Here is a 16,657-nt window from a genome sequence, read left to right on the forward strand (position 1 = left end):
TAGCAGTGATGAAATCTTGATTGGGCAGTTGCAGGTGTCTCAGTGAGGAATTGCCAGGGGTTGCCCTCACTACATATTAGGCATGAGAATGATGTAGGCTGGTGTGTTGGTGACGAGCATGATCATAGAAGGTAGCATTGCATGTACATGCAGTAGACTGATGCGATGTGATGTATCACCTGAAGCCCATGTGGGGGGGGGACTGAGGATGTGTGACACGGGAGGTGCAGAAATGTGGTTGACTCTCATGGAAGGTACAACCTTAGCTGCAGAATGCAAAAATGTAGAAGTCGGAACATACAGAGCCAGAGAGGGGGCAGTATCATTAAAAGGCAAGTAGTGTAAAGGTAACAGTGGCAGTGTTGAAGTATGTAGAACAGTAGTTGTACATTGTGATGTAACTCAGTTTAATGGTAGTATGTGGAAGACAGCAAATTTGAGACCCACAGTCTCGCCACACAATGCAATGGGGTAGCACAGAGTTCGACACATTGTATGTTGGATTCTTAATTAATAAGTTGCACTTGCAGAAGTAAATAAACAACAGAATAACATTCACTGGAATGTAAGCAAGTCCGGACCTGTACACACTGAGGTCGAGAAAATACACACTAATCACATTTCCAGTATACTGCATCCAGACGTGCCAAGCTATAAAACTGGCAAATATAAGGGTCCAACAAAAGGTAATTGCACTGTGAGTCTGTGACAAAGTGCAAATCTGCATTGTAGGTGTCAAAAATGATGTTTGTGAATGTCGCCAGGGTCACAAACATAGTAATTATGGGCCTAACGATGATATGGTAAAAGATGGAAATCACCAATGAGTGATTCATTATCAAAAACTAGTGAATCATAAAAGCACAGTAATATTGAACGACTCACAATGGTGTACGGACACAAAGGCCATGAGAGCAGAGGCAAAGATCATAACATCGAAGATGAACGATAGTGTTCTAGTGGTTGATGGTCACCCCAGCTCTTTAACTCTGCATTGATGTATATGCTTCTATGAAGCCTGTTGACTGATTTAAGCTGCATGTCAGACTGATACTTGAACCTGGACCTTTGCCTTTAGTGGACTTTTGTATCTCACTGATGAACAAGGCTATTCATGGTTGGTGGGAAACATCATTCAGCTATTTGTGAAAGCTGGAATCCACTGCAAAGACTTCAATATAACTCATGTTCTAAGAATCTTTCCAAGTGAAAGTTGTAGTGTTGCCCCATCTTTAATGAACAATATTACCTAAAGCCCCTTTCTAAGGAGCAGAATTCTTTCTTTTTAATAGACAATTTTAAGAAAACCATCTATTTGCGGTAGCCTAATTTTTCTTTTGTTATCATCAGACAAATACTAGGTTTTTCATTTAAAGATATCACCTGTTGTGCTCCATTATGAAGTTTACAGTAGAATAAATTTCTTACTTGTGTGTTATTAGACTAGAAACAATTGTGGCCATATACATAGTATGTTAGCACTCATGTGTTCAACACAAATTTTTCTGACCATACTTTCACATTATTGTGTATCTTGTTTTCACTTGGGCTATGATGGATGCACAAACAAAGATACTTTTAAATGGAGCTGAGGGAAAGAATGCTGACTTGTAAAGAGTAGCAACTATACTCTCCTTCCCATCATTAGATGAGTGTTGCCCATGTAAACTCGTAGTATAACCATTAACAACTACTTAAGACATCCTTAAAATGGTTTACCATCTGTTACTAACCATACAAGGAGACCTTCAGTTTCTTCCAAGATCATTTCAGTAGGTAACGTTCCTCCCTATATAACCAGCAGCTATTGGTAGTGGCATTGCAGAGCAATCTTACACAGGCAGCACTTGCAACTTTTGCTTGTCACAAAACTCATCTGGTTTACACACTTATGGAACCTTCTGGCAGAAGCTTTCAAAGTACTCATAAAAAGTTATTGTACACTGTAGCTGGTGCATAGCCAGTTCCAGTCTGGTACAGTTCTACAAAATGTTTGTTGAGCTTCGTCTGAATTGTGACTGTACTGCTCCAACACTTATAAAAACTGCAACGCCAAAAATGACAGATGTGACTGAAATGAACTTTATGCCACAGACTATATATATAGGACAGTCAAGAAAAGATCCAGAGTACAGAACTGAACTAGACTTAATATTACAACCCCTATACCATATTTTGAGGCTCTGGGAATTGGAATGGCAGGCTACAAGTTTAGAACAATTAAAGAGTCAACTAAAATGTGGCATACATTTTTCCAGGTCTCACAGAAAGATGCCAGTGTTTTGTGCCAACTACGCATTGACCATATGAGACTCACCGACAAGTCCCTTTTGCATCGGGAGGATCCTCCTTACTGCAGGTGCGGTAGTCTACTGACGATAGTGCATGTTCTTGTTGAGTGCACCCTGCTGGCCGATCTGCGACATGCTCTCACTACCTCAGACACTTTCAGATGATATGACAGCTACTGCCAAAGTGTTGCATTTCCTGAGGGAGACTGGATTTTACTACAAATCATCCACTTCCAGTGTTGGGGGAGGAGGCTGTGGAGGTGAGAGCTTCCCCCTCTGGTGGGTGCCCATCAAGTGACCGCAGATTACTTCTTTACCCCCTTCAAAATGTGTTTCACGTGATAAGGAGGGACTGATGACACAATACTTTAGTCCCTTAAACACATAATAATCAATCACCCTACAGGATTGAACATGATATTATCTGACTTTTAGAATGATGTGATGTCCTACATCCTCCAGTCAAATCTCCTAAATGTCACGACATAGAATCAGTTATTATTGTATAGTAGGAGGAATACATGATTGAATTTGAGGGTGTACAGCACACATAGCTGTCACACAATGGCTGTAACCCAGCCAGCTATCGAGTCAAACTCTGTCTGAATTACAGTTACACACATATTTGACGTTTGAGATCAATGCAGGAGTTCATCAGTCATAATGGCTATCATGAAAATGTATACAGAAAGAGCAAATAATCAGCCAACTGTTTCCCAGAATTCTAATTATGTATTCATAAACTGGGTCATAAATAAGGAAACATTAAGTGCTTTTCAGACAGCATTATGTGTAGTAGAGTGGTAGCCTGGATTACAGGAAATGGCAGCAACTGATGCGTTTATAGAGTTCTTGCAGATCATCAAAATGAAATTTGTCTATTTGATCCACAGAAGACCAAAAAATATCCTTGTGAACATGTTAAACTATGGGTAAAATGTGGTGAAAGAAAGGACATGGAGAACTAGTGAATGGAAAAAAACTAAAATGCATTTTACTGCTATTACATGATCACTTCAAAACAGCAGCAGATCCCAATACAAAGGACATGTTTTACAGCAAATATTTACAGGAAAAAGACTTTATAGAAAGGATGTAGAACAAGCCAACAAGAAAAGCATTAATAGGTTCATTGAAGGAACCCACAGCCTATGCAAGGCGGCCTGGTACCCAATCAATGAACACAGGGAAAAACCCACCTCTCCATTAAGTTTGTGTAGTCTGGATGAATTCAGCTGTTATTTTATTGCCATTGTGAAAAACACTATAAGTACAATCCCTGACATGAATATAGATGCTGGAACTGCTGTAAGAAATGATGAAAGATGCAACTGTTTGAAGTTATTTGACAAATTACCACATGTTGCACTCAATACACCTTTCAGTGATTTTAAAAGTAAACTGCACAAATGGTTAATAGACAATCCATACTACAGTCTTACAGAATTCTTGGATACTTGTAACATAGAAATTGAGTTTTAAGCCTATGATTGCAATACTGTACAATTGATTTGTACTTGTAATGTAAACACTAACTAATATAGTAAATGTTCTGTATTTTGACATCATTATAAAGCCTATTGCACTGCATGTGGTCAACAGCAAATAAAGAATCTGAACCATGATGAATTGGAGGAAATTACAAAAAGATGAAATACTAAGGATTTTAAAATTTTATAAGCCTTCTGGCAGTCAGGATATATATGGGATGTCCACTAACGTCCAGAAGAAAATTATTCGTGATATTGTTGAACCAGTAACTATGGTAATTAATAACTCTCTCTCTCTCTGTCTCTCTCTCTCTCTCTCTCTCTCTCTCTCTCTCTCTCTCTCTCCCCCCCCCCCCTTTCCCTCCCCCCCCCCCCCCTCTCTCTCTCTCTCTCTCTCTCTGCAGGTGTATTTCCTGACTCTGAAATGTGCATGGACGGTATGAGTTTATTAAAATTATGATCCAGGCAAGGTAGCAAGCTTCAGACAAGTTTCAATAATTCCATTCTTTGCTAAATTCATTGAGACTGCAGTGAAAGACCAAATCTCAAATTACTTTGAAATTGATGAACTCTTCTCATATACACAGTATGGTTTCCAGAAAGGCAAATCTAAACCAGGAGCGGCACTTGACCTGGTTACTAGGATAAAGCACAGCTCTGAAGAAAAAGAATATATAGCAGTGACATTTTATGACCTTAGTAATGTGTTTGATTGCATTCCTCATAAGATCCTTCTGAAAAAGCTCAGTCAGGATGGGGTTGGAGGCACTGTTCTGGCAACCCTCAAATATTAATTGGAAAACATAAGGCATATCACATCAGTTCAAGGAGTGCTATCATGTGACCAGAAGTTGAATACGGCATGCTACAGGGATCTGTAAGGGTCCCCCTCCTGTTCCTACTTTTTGTAAATGACTTAAGTACTCATGGACGATTGTTGCTATATCTGGATGACACAACTTTATACTCAAAAGGCATCAGTACCAGGAAGGTTCAAGAAGAAGCATATGCTTCATTTGACATGACAAAAGAATGGTTTGTTACAAACAAAATGAAAGTCAATGAAGAAAAAAAAATTGATATGTAGCCTCAGTGACAAAGGTTACATAAACTGGGTAGGGGTTGTGAAACTTTGGGGGTTTTTGGTGGACAACAAACAGTCTTGGCAAGACCTCACTGCACATGTGTGTGTGTATGGCTAACTGTCATGAGTCATATACCTCCTGAGAAAATTGAAACATGTGATAACTTGATCAGTATCTCCTAATAGTATATTATTCATTGTTTCACAGCCATATTGGCTATAGTTTGTTACTATGGGGCCAGCACAAAGACTGCACAAAAGTAGTATTACTCAAAAAAGCAATGAAGATTGTAATATTGAATAGGAGACAAGAGTACTCCAGGCCATTATTCAGAAAATGGATATAATGACTTTCTACAGTCATTATGTATTCTTGTGCTGCCTTCACTTTAAATAAAATCCAGATTTCTTTAGCAGGAGGCTTGACATGCATGACCACATCACCTGCAGCAAAGAGAGCATAAATGTACCAACAAATAGATTGTCTAAAACAAGAGGCAGCTTTCGAATATTGCCCTGAGAATATTCAGATCACTACCCATGGAAGCACAGGTCTTGCCATTGTCTGCTCCATCCAGGAATTTTTTTTACTGCGAAGAAAGTCAATGGATTTACTGAAATTTCTCCAAAACTAGTGCATCTGTCAGAGGACCCATCCATCAATAGCATATAAAATGTATAAATAGTAAAATGCTTAATCTGCAAATTTTTTGTATTGTTACCTATTATTTGTAAATGTCATTTTGTAATTTTTGACAGTGTCTATCCAGCCATAGCTGGTGCATGACATAGACTTGGTCATATAAGGTAGTAAAAGATAATAAGCTACCAATCAGTAAGAGACCTAGAGAATGTACTGGTCAGGGCAACATTTGAACACTCTCTATAAAGAGGTAGATAAGGAAAGCATGAGCAGTATGCACTCTTGTGTTAGCATGTTGAAAGATAATGTCATGAAGACCCTGAAGACATGGCACAGCCAACAGCCTTAACAGTAAAATTTCTCTTTTATATTTCATTGATTCATTCATTGTGTTATGTAGATCTTTTTAAGACAGAGTACTTCTAGGGGTATGGAACAATTTGAGGTATATATTACAAAAAAGAAGCAACTCTTATAAACATAACCCGTATGCTACATTAATAATCTATCACTATCTTGCTTAATACTATTTGTGCTTATGGAAGCTGAGTTACTCTAGTAATTTAGCGGATTGTTGTTACATTGAAAAAAAGCTGCTGCTTCCTCAATTATTTTCATGTTGTTGTTTATTTTTGACATTGTATTTTGTTTCCTTTTTCAGAGAAGTTGTTTCTTGTGGTGATGGGAAGTTATCTTTGAAGATTTCACCTTCCATGTTACCAAAGGTTATGAATGTGTTTAAAATTTCAGCCAATACAAAGGTTTGTATCTCATTTTATTTTAATTGTTGTTGTTGTGATTATTTAAATACAAACACTTCAGTCTTGATAACAGAAATATGAACTCAGTTGGGGTTGTTATGACTAAGGCATGCTGTGGTTCAATGGAAACTAGTTAGCATTAATTCAGTAATTAAAGTGATGATACCCTAATTCACAGGGATTCTGAATTTTCTTTTTATTAACTTTCTGCTCTACTATGAGGGTGATATAAAATTATAGAAGAGATTTATTTATTTATTTTATTTGTCCAGTAGATCCTGTAGGTACTTAGAATGTGTAGTAAGATGTGGACACAGTTAACACAATACTGTTTCTATAATTATAATACATCATTAAGTACTTGTGGTTACAATATAGATTATTAGTACATTATTAATAATATTGGTTCAGTGGTTATAGTGAATCCTGCTATGCTGCTTACTGCCTGTATGTTATTCAGTATTTTCCAAATGTCTTTTTTCCAAGATGAAGAACTCCATTTTGGCAGAGCTTAGTTTCTGTTCAGTGAATACAGAAATTTATTTTTTGCCTTTTAGTGTGGGTGCGCACATCTTTATTTTTGAGGAAGAAGTGGGATTTTCAGTCACATACTGCTATATGAATACTACAGTTTCATATATATGCAGGCATGGAGGTGGATGAATTTGCAGTTTATTGAAGAGTGACTTGCCAAATTTTCTGTGTTTAGCACCTTCTATGAATCTCACGATTCTTTTTTGTATTCTGAATAACTTGATGCTGTTTGGAGAAGCTCCTTAGAAAATGACTGTGTACTTCAGAAGTGACTGGACATTTGCATAGTAAACACCTTTAGGCAGTCTTTGTTGCAGCAGCAGCTTTTGAGGTTCCTCATCACATAGCAGTATGTGCTCAATTTTTTGATGAAGTTGTCAATATAAGTTCCCCACCTGACATTATCCTGGATCCAGTGATTGAGAAACTCTGTTTACAGCTGTGTTTGATAACTGGATATTTATAGTTTGTGGGACTTTTCCTTGACATTATGGGAGTCCAGTGCCACAGTTTTTCCTTCATTTATTATTAGATGATTGTCTGTGAACCATATTGCTGTGCTGTCCAATGTCTTTGTTATGTTTTCTTGTAGTAATTTTTCTGTTTTCGCACTGATGAGAAAGCTTGCATCATCTGCAAAATGATAAGCATTTTGACAATGTGTATTTGTCTGTAGGACATTTACCGATTGAAGGAACAGCACTGATCATTGGGGAACACTATATTTCATCTCTTGGCAAGCTGAGTAATAGTTTGTACTTTTTTTGCATTCATTGTGTTGTGTTTTCACTGTTTCTTTATGTCCACAAAGGTATGACCTGACCCAGTTATTAGGTGTTCCTCTGATGCCTAGTCGATTTAATTTCTGTAGTAACACTTCACGATCTACAATATTGAATGCCTGTGATAAGTAAAGGCATACACCAGTAATATATTCACCACTTGGGATTTAACACATAGACAGATAGTTGTGTTAACTGAGTGGTTCTTCCTAAACCAGTATTGTGCTGTGGACAGATTTATTTTTTTATTTTTTGCTTAAAACCTGTAAGTCTTTTTTGGAAGACTTTTTCTAAAATTTTTGAAGAAGTTAGACAATAGGGCAATTTTCTTGTAATTGCCAACTACTTCTGTGTTTCTTCTTTTGGATACTGGTTTCAATTTTGCAGTTTTTAGACAAGAAGGGAAAGTCCATGATGCCAGTGACCTCTTGCTTAATAGTCTCAGCAGATTTACAATGAGTTCAATACACACTTTTATTATTTTATCAGATATATCATCTCTTCCTGTGGACTACATAACTCTCTCAGCAGATTTACAATGAGTTCACTACACCCTTTTATTATTTTACCAGGTACATTATTTCTTCCCAAAGGACTGTCTCATTTTTGAGGTTTTATGACAGTCAGAATTTCTTCTTCACTGGTTGTCCGCATGTACGATGATATAGTAGAACTGGTAATCTTAAATGACAGTGCTGCTGCATTTTGGTTACTTGGGTTAATTTTATAGAGCCAACTTATATTTGTAAGCTATTTGTTGAAGATATTTGCTACTTTCCTTGGTTCTGTTGTTTTCTGCCCATCTTGACATAACTTGATAATGGCATTTTTGGTAGTGATGTTATCTATCTGTTGTTTCTACATAGCTTTTGTCTTGTTTTCAGAAGGCAGCATGTAAAGATAGTCTGTCTTTACTTTTGTTCCCACAATAACTTTTTTGGCAATATCTTTGTTTAAAAGTGCTCTTTATAAATTTTGTTAGATTGCCAGTTTTTTCTTTGTAGTAACAAAAGAACTCGGAGAAAGTTTTTGTTATATCTAATCATTATCAGTATTTGTCTGCAATCAGTATATGGTTAATGCTTACTTCAGTGGAAGCATATTTGGTGACTGTGTAGAGGACTAGGTAAGCTTTTAATTGGCACTTTCAACTGTAAAAATCTAAAATATATGAAGTTTGCCCAGAAAGAAATGCACTGTATTTTTTTTGTTCAACAATTCTTTATTGAACATAATGGGAATTACATAATGAGAATGGTGTTTTATCTACACAGCCTATTTTTCCATGTAATCTTCATCCTGTTCTATGGCCTTCCTCTAGCGCAAAACCAAGGGCATGTATGCCCTGTCAGTACCAATCCTTTTCCTTGCAGAGCCAGTGCTACGCTTTGTAAACTTCCTCTGCTGATTGACAGATGCAGCACCAAGTGCTGAGTCATAATGTGTCTGTTCTCTTGAATGGCAACATCAGCTCACTGCAACATGTCAGATGTGACAGCTGTGGATGGTCTCCCCGAACACTGCAAATCACGATCTGCTGAACTGCCTTCTGAAGACCTCACCCTCTGTGCTCAGTGACTCTGTACTTCTGTTGACAGTAGATGCTCCATAGACTTTGCACAAGCGTTTGTGAATGTTCTACTCAATTTCTTTCTCCGCAGTGAGAAATTCATTGATGGCACATTGCTTGCAACGTACATCACCTACAGAAGCCATTTTGAAACTGTCCTGCAGGTACGCTATCTGTTGGAAGTGACGGAAACTCGGTGTGCTCACTCAGGAGACTTCAAATAATACATACATAATGTTTTGCATTCATAGCATTGTTTTCAGCTGAGGAAAAAAAAATGATGCATTTCTTTCTGAGCAACTCTCATAAATAAAAAATGTATAATATGGATCAGACAGCAATTTATCCTGTATAGTTATTAATGAAGGTATCACCCTTTTAATTATTCTGAGGATAAAAACTGATTAGACAGTGCTAACTGTAGAGTTAGTCTGAAATTCGCAATTAGAGGATTTTGTGAATATAATGTGCCCTCATATTAATATGCACAAAAAGAGCACAAAGGAGATTTATGTCCAATACTATTCTTATTTTGCTGTCATGCAGTTGTATGCTGAATATATTTTAATCTTATGTTTGTAGAGAGGGATACTTATGATTTTCTTACAAGTTAATTGTTCGTTTCAGGTTACAATTCCAGAATGTGGAATGGGTCGCATGTGCTGTCTTAAATCACCAGAACCATTGACAAAAATTGTTGAGACTATAAAGAAACATGTCAAAATTCCACATCTTCGTCTCGCTCTTGCTGTTGGGAAGAATAATGGTACATTCTGTAAATTAGATACATAATTAATGTAGAAGAGCTCTACATTTTTTGTATCATCTTTTTTAATGCTATGTGGTTGAGATGTAATTGCTTTTTAAAGTGAATAGCAAAGTATTACAGCTCTCAATACTTTAATGTGACAAATACACAAATTAAGAAGAGGCTAAACAAGCCAGGCAAACCCCCCATTGAAATTTACTGCATGTATAACTTTCAACTTCTGTTTTTAGTTTACTACTTTCCCTTCTTTTACTCTGCAGTCTTTTAAGTAAATGTGTGGCTCTCAGTGATCTTCTTTTTCTGCTCCTTTTTCATTCTTTGAATGCTTGCTTTCTCAGTCACTTTTATTGCTTTGTGTGCATATCTGTGGTATCTGCTATTTCATGGTCCATGGATCACCATGTGAGTCAAGTCACCCTTGAAGAATTAAACACCTCCAAGGAACTCTTTTATCTTCATGAAATGAACCAATAACTTTGTCTATACTCACCTGTTGTTTAAGTGCATGTTAATAGTAATTTTTTTTAAATATAAGATATTTTTATTTTGTAGACAAAATATGCAAAATATTTGTTCTCCATCACAAATGATGAAATAAAATTGAGTATGAAGAAATTTATGATACTACATGAAGAGAACGACGTAACTAAACCATTTAGAAAGTTTTATGGTTACTTAACTATTTTGACTTATACACAGCATTTAGTACCAGGTAACACTGTGCATGTTCAGTTGACATTACATGAGAGTTCATGGAGGCTTCAGTAAAAAATAATAATTTTTGCAATATATTGGGGGAGGGGTGGGAGGGGGTGGGGGGAAGAGCACATTTATTAAGGTGAAAGCTTGAAAGTTAGTGTGATCTTTTGATCTGTTATTTATATACATCTGTGAAAGATTGATCTTTCAGTACTCAATTTTCCCCTTTTTGTTCATTGTTTCCATCTTGTAATCTTGATTATCATAATAGACAATGATTTTCATAGATTTGTGATACTCTTCACTCCTCAGTATAGTATGATCCAGTTAAATAATTTTGTCAGTATAACATGAGATACATTATGTGTTTACATTTGATCTGATTCAAACTGATTCGAGGCTCTCAGACAATCAAATGTTGATATGCTAATTCTAGCTACACTACAATCAACTGCCATGTGACTGACAGCAGTGAAAATCAGAGCAACGTGTAATAGATTGAGTGAGTTACTTGGCTTATATTTTCAGTTATCTTGTTCTGTTATCTTGTTTCTTGGCTTCAGTACACTCAGGTTTTCAAACATGTCTTGGCCTTCAGTGTTTTCAAGTGACTGATGACCATAATATTTTACTGTTCATGTATCTCCCTCTCTGAAGATTAAGCAGCTTCTGTAGTGATTCAGATCTAAGATTTTTATTTTTCAATTCTATTACAAAATTTTGATTAAGAAATTAGACTTGTATATATTGATAAGCTGCTCTTCACTGATGTGGCCCACTCTGTAATCTAGCTGATGGTAACACAAAAAAATAACATTTTTCCACCTTGTATGTTACCCCCTTATTTTCTTGGTAGTGAAACACAGTGTAAGAACTAGTGAGCTGGTGGTGAAGTTGACTACTGCTTGATGGTTTATGTTGCACACTGTCATCTCACCCAAATCTTTATGTTTGATTGAAGAATGATGTGGATTTTTTGCCTACCTCTCATAAATTACCAGTTTTATTGAAAATGTGATAAATATAATTGGTTTTTGAGTTATTCTTACACAACCATCTTTCATTCTTTCATTTGTAACTGTTGCCTGTAAATTACATAGTAAATGATACCCTGAGACTTACGGTGTATGTCTTAGTGAGATTTTTTCGTCTGAGAGAAATCTACAACATGGTTTCCTCCCAATATTGTGTTAGTGATGGATTGCTCATTAATTATGTTTACATAACACTTAGATGGTCACATGTTCATACTGGCCTTGCTTATTGGATGAGTTTCACAAGAAACTGTGTAAAAAAGCAACTTTATTAGGCACAAATGAAGATACTCTTTATTCAGGCCAGGGCCCCATTGGTATATATGCAGTTGTTGTGATGAAGATTGAATGGGAATAGTGTAAGGAAGGAAATGAAAGTGAATGAATGATTTATTTATTTTTAATGTGCAATTAATCCTTTGATAATAGTAGGATGGATGTGTGGACGGGTGGACAGATGGATGGATGAGAGAGGAATGATTCATATTGTATAGTTAGCTACCTTTTTTATCATTTTGTTGTGAAAAACTATGGTGCACTAAATAATAGTCACTTTGGCAGAAGAAACACCTCATTTTATGTCACAAATAATAGTAAAAGCAATTATGAATTGTGAAGGTATTAATTTTTTGACATTCATTTTTTCTCCAGATTCATTGGTATCCACTATTGCTATTTGTGCTGGTTCGGGAGCTTCCATATTGAGAGGAGTTAAGGCAGACCTCTATTTGACTGGCGAGATGTCTCATCATGAGGTAAATTGTACAGATGCAAAATAAAACTTTATTGCCATTGCAAAAGTAGTGTGTTGAATGCATGTGATGCAGTAACAACATTATGTAGGAAAACTAAATATATCTATCTAGATATATGTCTGCTTGTGTCTGTATATGTGTGGATGGATATGTGTGTGTGTGCGAGTGTATACCCGTCCTTTTTTCCCCCTAAGGTAAGTCTTTCCGCTCCCGGGACTGGAATGACTCCTTACCCTCTTCCTTAAAACCCACATCCTTTCGTCTTTCCCTCTCCTTCCCTCTTTCCTGATGAGGCAACAGTTTGTTGCGAAAGCTTGAATTTTGTGTGTATGTTTGTGTTCGTTTGTGTGTCTGTCGACCTGCCAGCACTTTCATTTGGTAAGTCACATCATCTTTGTTTTTAGGTATATCTATTTATTTATTGTGAATTTAAACTGACCACATTAGGGATTTGAGACTGTTTTGTACATTGGATCAGAAACAGTGCATACCAAAAAATATTACAAAACATTGTCACTTTCTGTGTATACTTGTGGTTCAGTTATATACATCTGAGAAATTATTATGAGACTAATTATGATTACCAATGCTCATAATAATAATAATAATAATAATAATAATAATAATAATAATAATAATAAATGGCACTAATTATAATAATAAAGGACATTAAAAATAACAATAATATTGAGTAGTTTAGCACATTTGAAGTCATGTTTAGTATTATCAGGAACAGAAGGGACAGTGAAAAAGGAGAAGATTAAAATGACAGTGGCATTAACTGTTAAGAAAGAACAGATTATCAGTATAGGACAATGCTGAGAGAGAACTGGTGGGGGAAAGGGAAATGACAAGAGTGAGCTGCAGACAAGTATACGATATCGCTATTGCGATAAAGGAGGGAACATTAACTGTCTTTTGAAGTTTGAAAGGAATTTAATTTGTATGATATTTTGAGGAAGGTCATTCCAGTCAGGTTTTTGATACAAAAACTGATTTATAGAAGATGCATGTGTTGTGTAGTGATGTGGAGAGGATTTTACTTTGTTGAGAATGTGTGTTATTGCTGTGCTCTTCAGCTAATTGTGTAAGAGTTGGAAATAACTAAGAGAGAGTGCAATGATTGAGAAGACAACAGGGCAAACACAGGATATGACAGTCTTTATGCTTATCAGCACATAGCCATGGTAAAAGGAAACTTTTGTTGTTTTCCTTCCAAGTTAGTTTGCTTCAGTTGCAGCTTATTTAAAAGATAAAATGCAACTTGCACATTTAGAGGCTTCTGAACATTCTCTAAGACTGTTTCTGAGCAAGCAGTATCTCAGGAATTATTGAACATTCAGAGCAGTCCAACACCCAGTGATTTTTTGATGTTGTAATTTTTCAGTGATGTAAATAAAATGTAATTTCTTAAACATATATTTTGTGAAACTATATGTTGTTGTTTCAGGTACTGGATGCTGTGCATGATGGTCATCATGTGATATTGTGTGAGCACAGCAATTCTGAAAGGGGTTTCCTGACATATTTTGCTGACATATTAGCTAATAAACTTCTTGATGGCAAAGTTCAAGTATTAGTATCAGTTGCTGATAAAGATCCACTTCAAGTTGTTTAAAATTAAAATATTTCATACTGAAAGCTGACATTTGTAATATATTTTGAATTACAAATATTATAAGCACATACTGTTCTGCAGTATTATAAACCTTAAGAAAAATTTTCACTCAACAAATCTTTTCTTTTCCTGGTTAGCATTTTTTTCTTTTGAGATATAGAGGTTGTATTATACAATGTTTACGTGACTATCAAAATGGTTACGATTACTGTTTGTAGTTTAAAATGAATGGTACTACATACAATATTTGGCATAAATTGAACAAACAGATATTTTCTTATGTATAGGGAGTAAATTTTATTGTAATCAGGTTTACAATGTTTGTTCTGTAGGTGACACATTGACTCTGTGTGTAAGAGTAGAGTGCATTCACATGCTGTGTAATTTACTACATACTCACAGCTTGTAAATTTCAGCCAGTGTTTGTTGTTGATTGTAACCTCAAGGTACAATTTCCAAATGTTCTTTCTTCATAAAAGTCTACAATGATTAAGAAATTATAATTTTTTATTAATCTGCAGTTCCTGGTAATCATACAATTTTTACTTTTGTGCTTGTTCTGATCTCAGAGCAATTACTGAAATTAGGTGAAAAGTCATGAATTATTATAGTTTGTCACTATATTCTTAGAAAAAAACCTAATTATCCTTGTTTCTTACTGAAAAGAGATGAAAGGCCTTGTTATTACTTATGGATTTGACACAAATGATTAGCTGTTCAAACTGCTGTTTAATGCCGTGTTTCCTAAACTGTGTTCCATGGAATGTGTATGAAACCTAAAAATTAAAATAAAAAATGAGTAACTACTAACCCTCACTTCCAATTACTGATTACAGCACTTAAGAGATTTAGCATCCAGTATAAAGAATGAACTTAGTATTTGTGTTGAGCAGATTTTCATTACAAATGGATGAAACCAACAGTGCAATTTCACTTGCATTATTGATTGTAATAGTTAAGCATCTGCAAAAAAAAAAAAAAAAAAAAAAAAAAAACAAACATTACTGAAGGGTCTTCTTTTATACTAATCTCTCCCAACATGTACTACTACATTTGAAATATTGGGAAAACATTACTGAAGGGTCTTCTTTTATACTAATCTCTCCCAACATGTACTACTACATTTGAAATATTGGGTTCTGCAAAATAGTTTTCTTGAAGAGATTAATCTGCTGCGTGGCAAAGGCTCTGAGTGGCATAATTAACAGTGGTGTATAACTTATTAAAATATCACCAAAAAATGTTCTACTAATGGCAGCATAATCTATAGGCATTCACTTGCTGTAAGTACTAAATAAATAAATGAGAATGTGCTTGATGCGGTTATCAATATCATTAACTTATAAAATCTTGGCCACTATTCAAGGAAATATCTTCTTTTACATACTGAGGCCTGTTGGTTATCCTTAGGAATAATACTAACCTGTATTTTTTGGCTGAGGCATGAATGGCATGCTCCTGAGGCATGAATGGCATGCTCTCCATTTGGAATATAATTTCAAACTGAAGGGCTGGTTATTTGATAGAAATTGGCTGCTTAATGTTTCCTTTTTAAGTGACATTTCTACAGAAATCAATGAACTTGATCTAATCCTTCAAGACAAACAAGTAATTGTATTTACTGCTCATGAAAAAACAACCCTTTCAAGAAAAAGATGGGATATTGGATAATTTGTGTATACCCACATATGTTTGATTGCTTTGCAACAATAAAAGACATTTTAGGAGACAAAGAGTTTAAAATATGATAGAATTCTATTGAAGAAGGTTTGAACGAAGCTTTTAATCAGTATTCTCTAAATGAATAGGAGATTAAATATCAAAATACATTATGGATTAAAAACTCATAGGTTGTCTCTTATTATGTGGTGAAAACATGGGTTTTCTCAGGTTTGAAGAAAGGCTCTATTGGTGCTCTTAATATTTTCAACTGAAAATGTGTGTGAAACAATGTTCTCAGATTATATGTTGCCAAAAATAAATACTGAAACAGGCTTGTTACTGAGCCTGTCATGGCAATTCACTTCAGTAAATTATATCTGTGAAAATTAGATCCAGCATGACTCAGCTCATTATAATTTAATTTTAAAAATTTTGTTTCATTGTTTTATTTTAAATTTAAGTTAGTTTAAGAAATTTTGGGTTAATTTTCAAATTACTGTTTGAAGAAAATAATTATTATTTGAAATAATGGTCATATTTGTTGCATATCATTTAAAAACATACTATAGAAACAAATAATAAAAGTGAATGTTGCAAAGGGTTCCAGTTATTGAAAAGATTAAGAAAACTAGTCTAGAGCAAAGTTAGTGAACAGTGGATAAAAGAAAAAAAAGTAATACATGTATGTGTGGGAGGGGGGGGTATGGGGCTAGAATGAGGAAGAGGGTATCTTAAGATATGAGTAGATAGCAAACTGCTTTATGGTAGTACTTCATTGTCAGTTTCTATTTTCTGGTAACTATTGTCATGTTTCTTCATAATGTAACACTGTATCATGCAAAAAATGAAGACCACTTACTTTTGTTTATGCAAACAGGGGAAAAAATACTTACTAACAAAGAGCAATTTTACTTTTAACAGAAGCACTGTAAGAATATTGTTTGCACACCATTAAATGTTTTGCT

The 16,657-nt window shown here is 35.3% G+C and overlaps 1 protein-coding gene across 2 annotated transcripts in view; it reads left to right on the top strand.

Moving 5' to 3' along the window:
• Positions 1-14,945, top strand: part of LOC126174050 (probable cytosolic iron-sulfur protein assembly protein Ciao1) — a 90,990-nt gene extending 76,045 nt beyond the window's left edge. For both annotated transcript variants that reach the window (XM_049921005.1, XM_049921004.1), the window contains exons 5-8: positions 6,170-6,269; positions 9,783-9,921; positions 12,309-12,412; positions 13,863-14,945. In XM_049921005.1, the coding sequence (XP_049776962.1) occupies positions 6,170-6,269; positions 9,783-9,921; positions 12,309-12,412; positions 13,863-14,030 (511 nt within the window). In that variant the 3' untranslated portion in view covers positions 14,031-14,945. The remainder of the gene's footprint in view (positions 1-6,169; positions 6,270-9,782; positions 9,922-12,308; positions 12,413-13,862) is intronic.
• Positions 14,946-16,657: the final 1,712 nt, after the last annotated feature.

Source organism: Schistocerca cancellata, chromosome 1 (genome assembly GCF_023864275.1).
Source record: "Schistocerca cancellata isolate TAMUIC-IGC-003103 chromosome 1, iqSchCanc2.1, whole genome shotgun sequence".
NCBI lineage: Eukaryota > Metazoa > Arthropoda > Insecta > Orthoptera > Acrididae > Schistocerca > Schistocerca cancellata.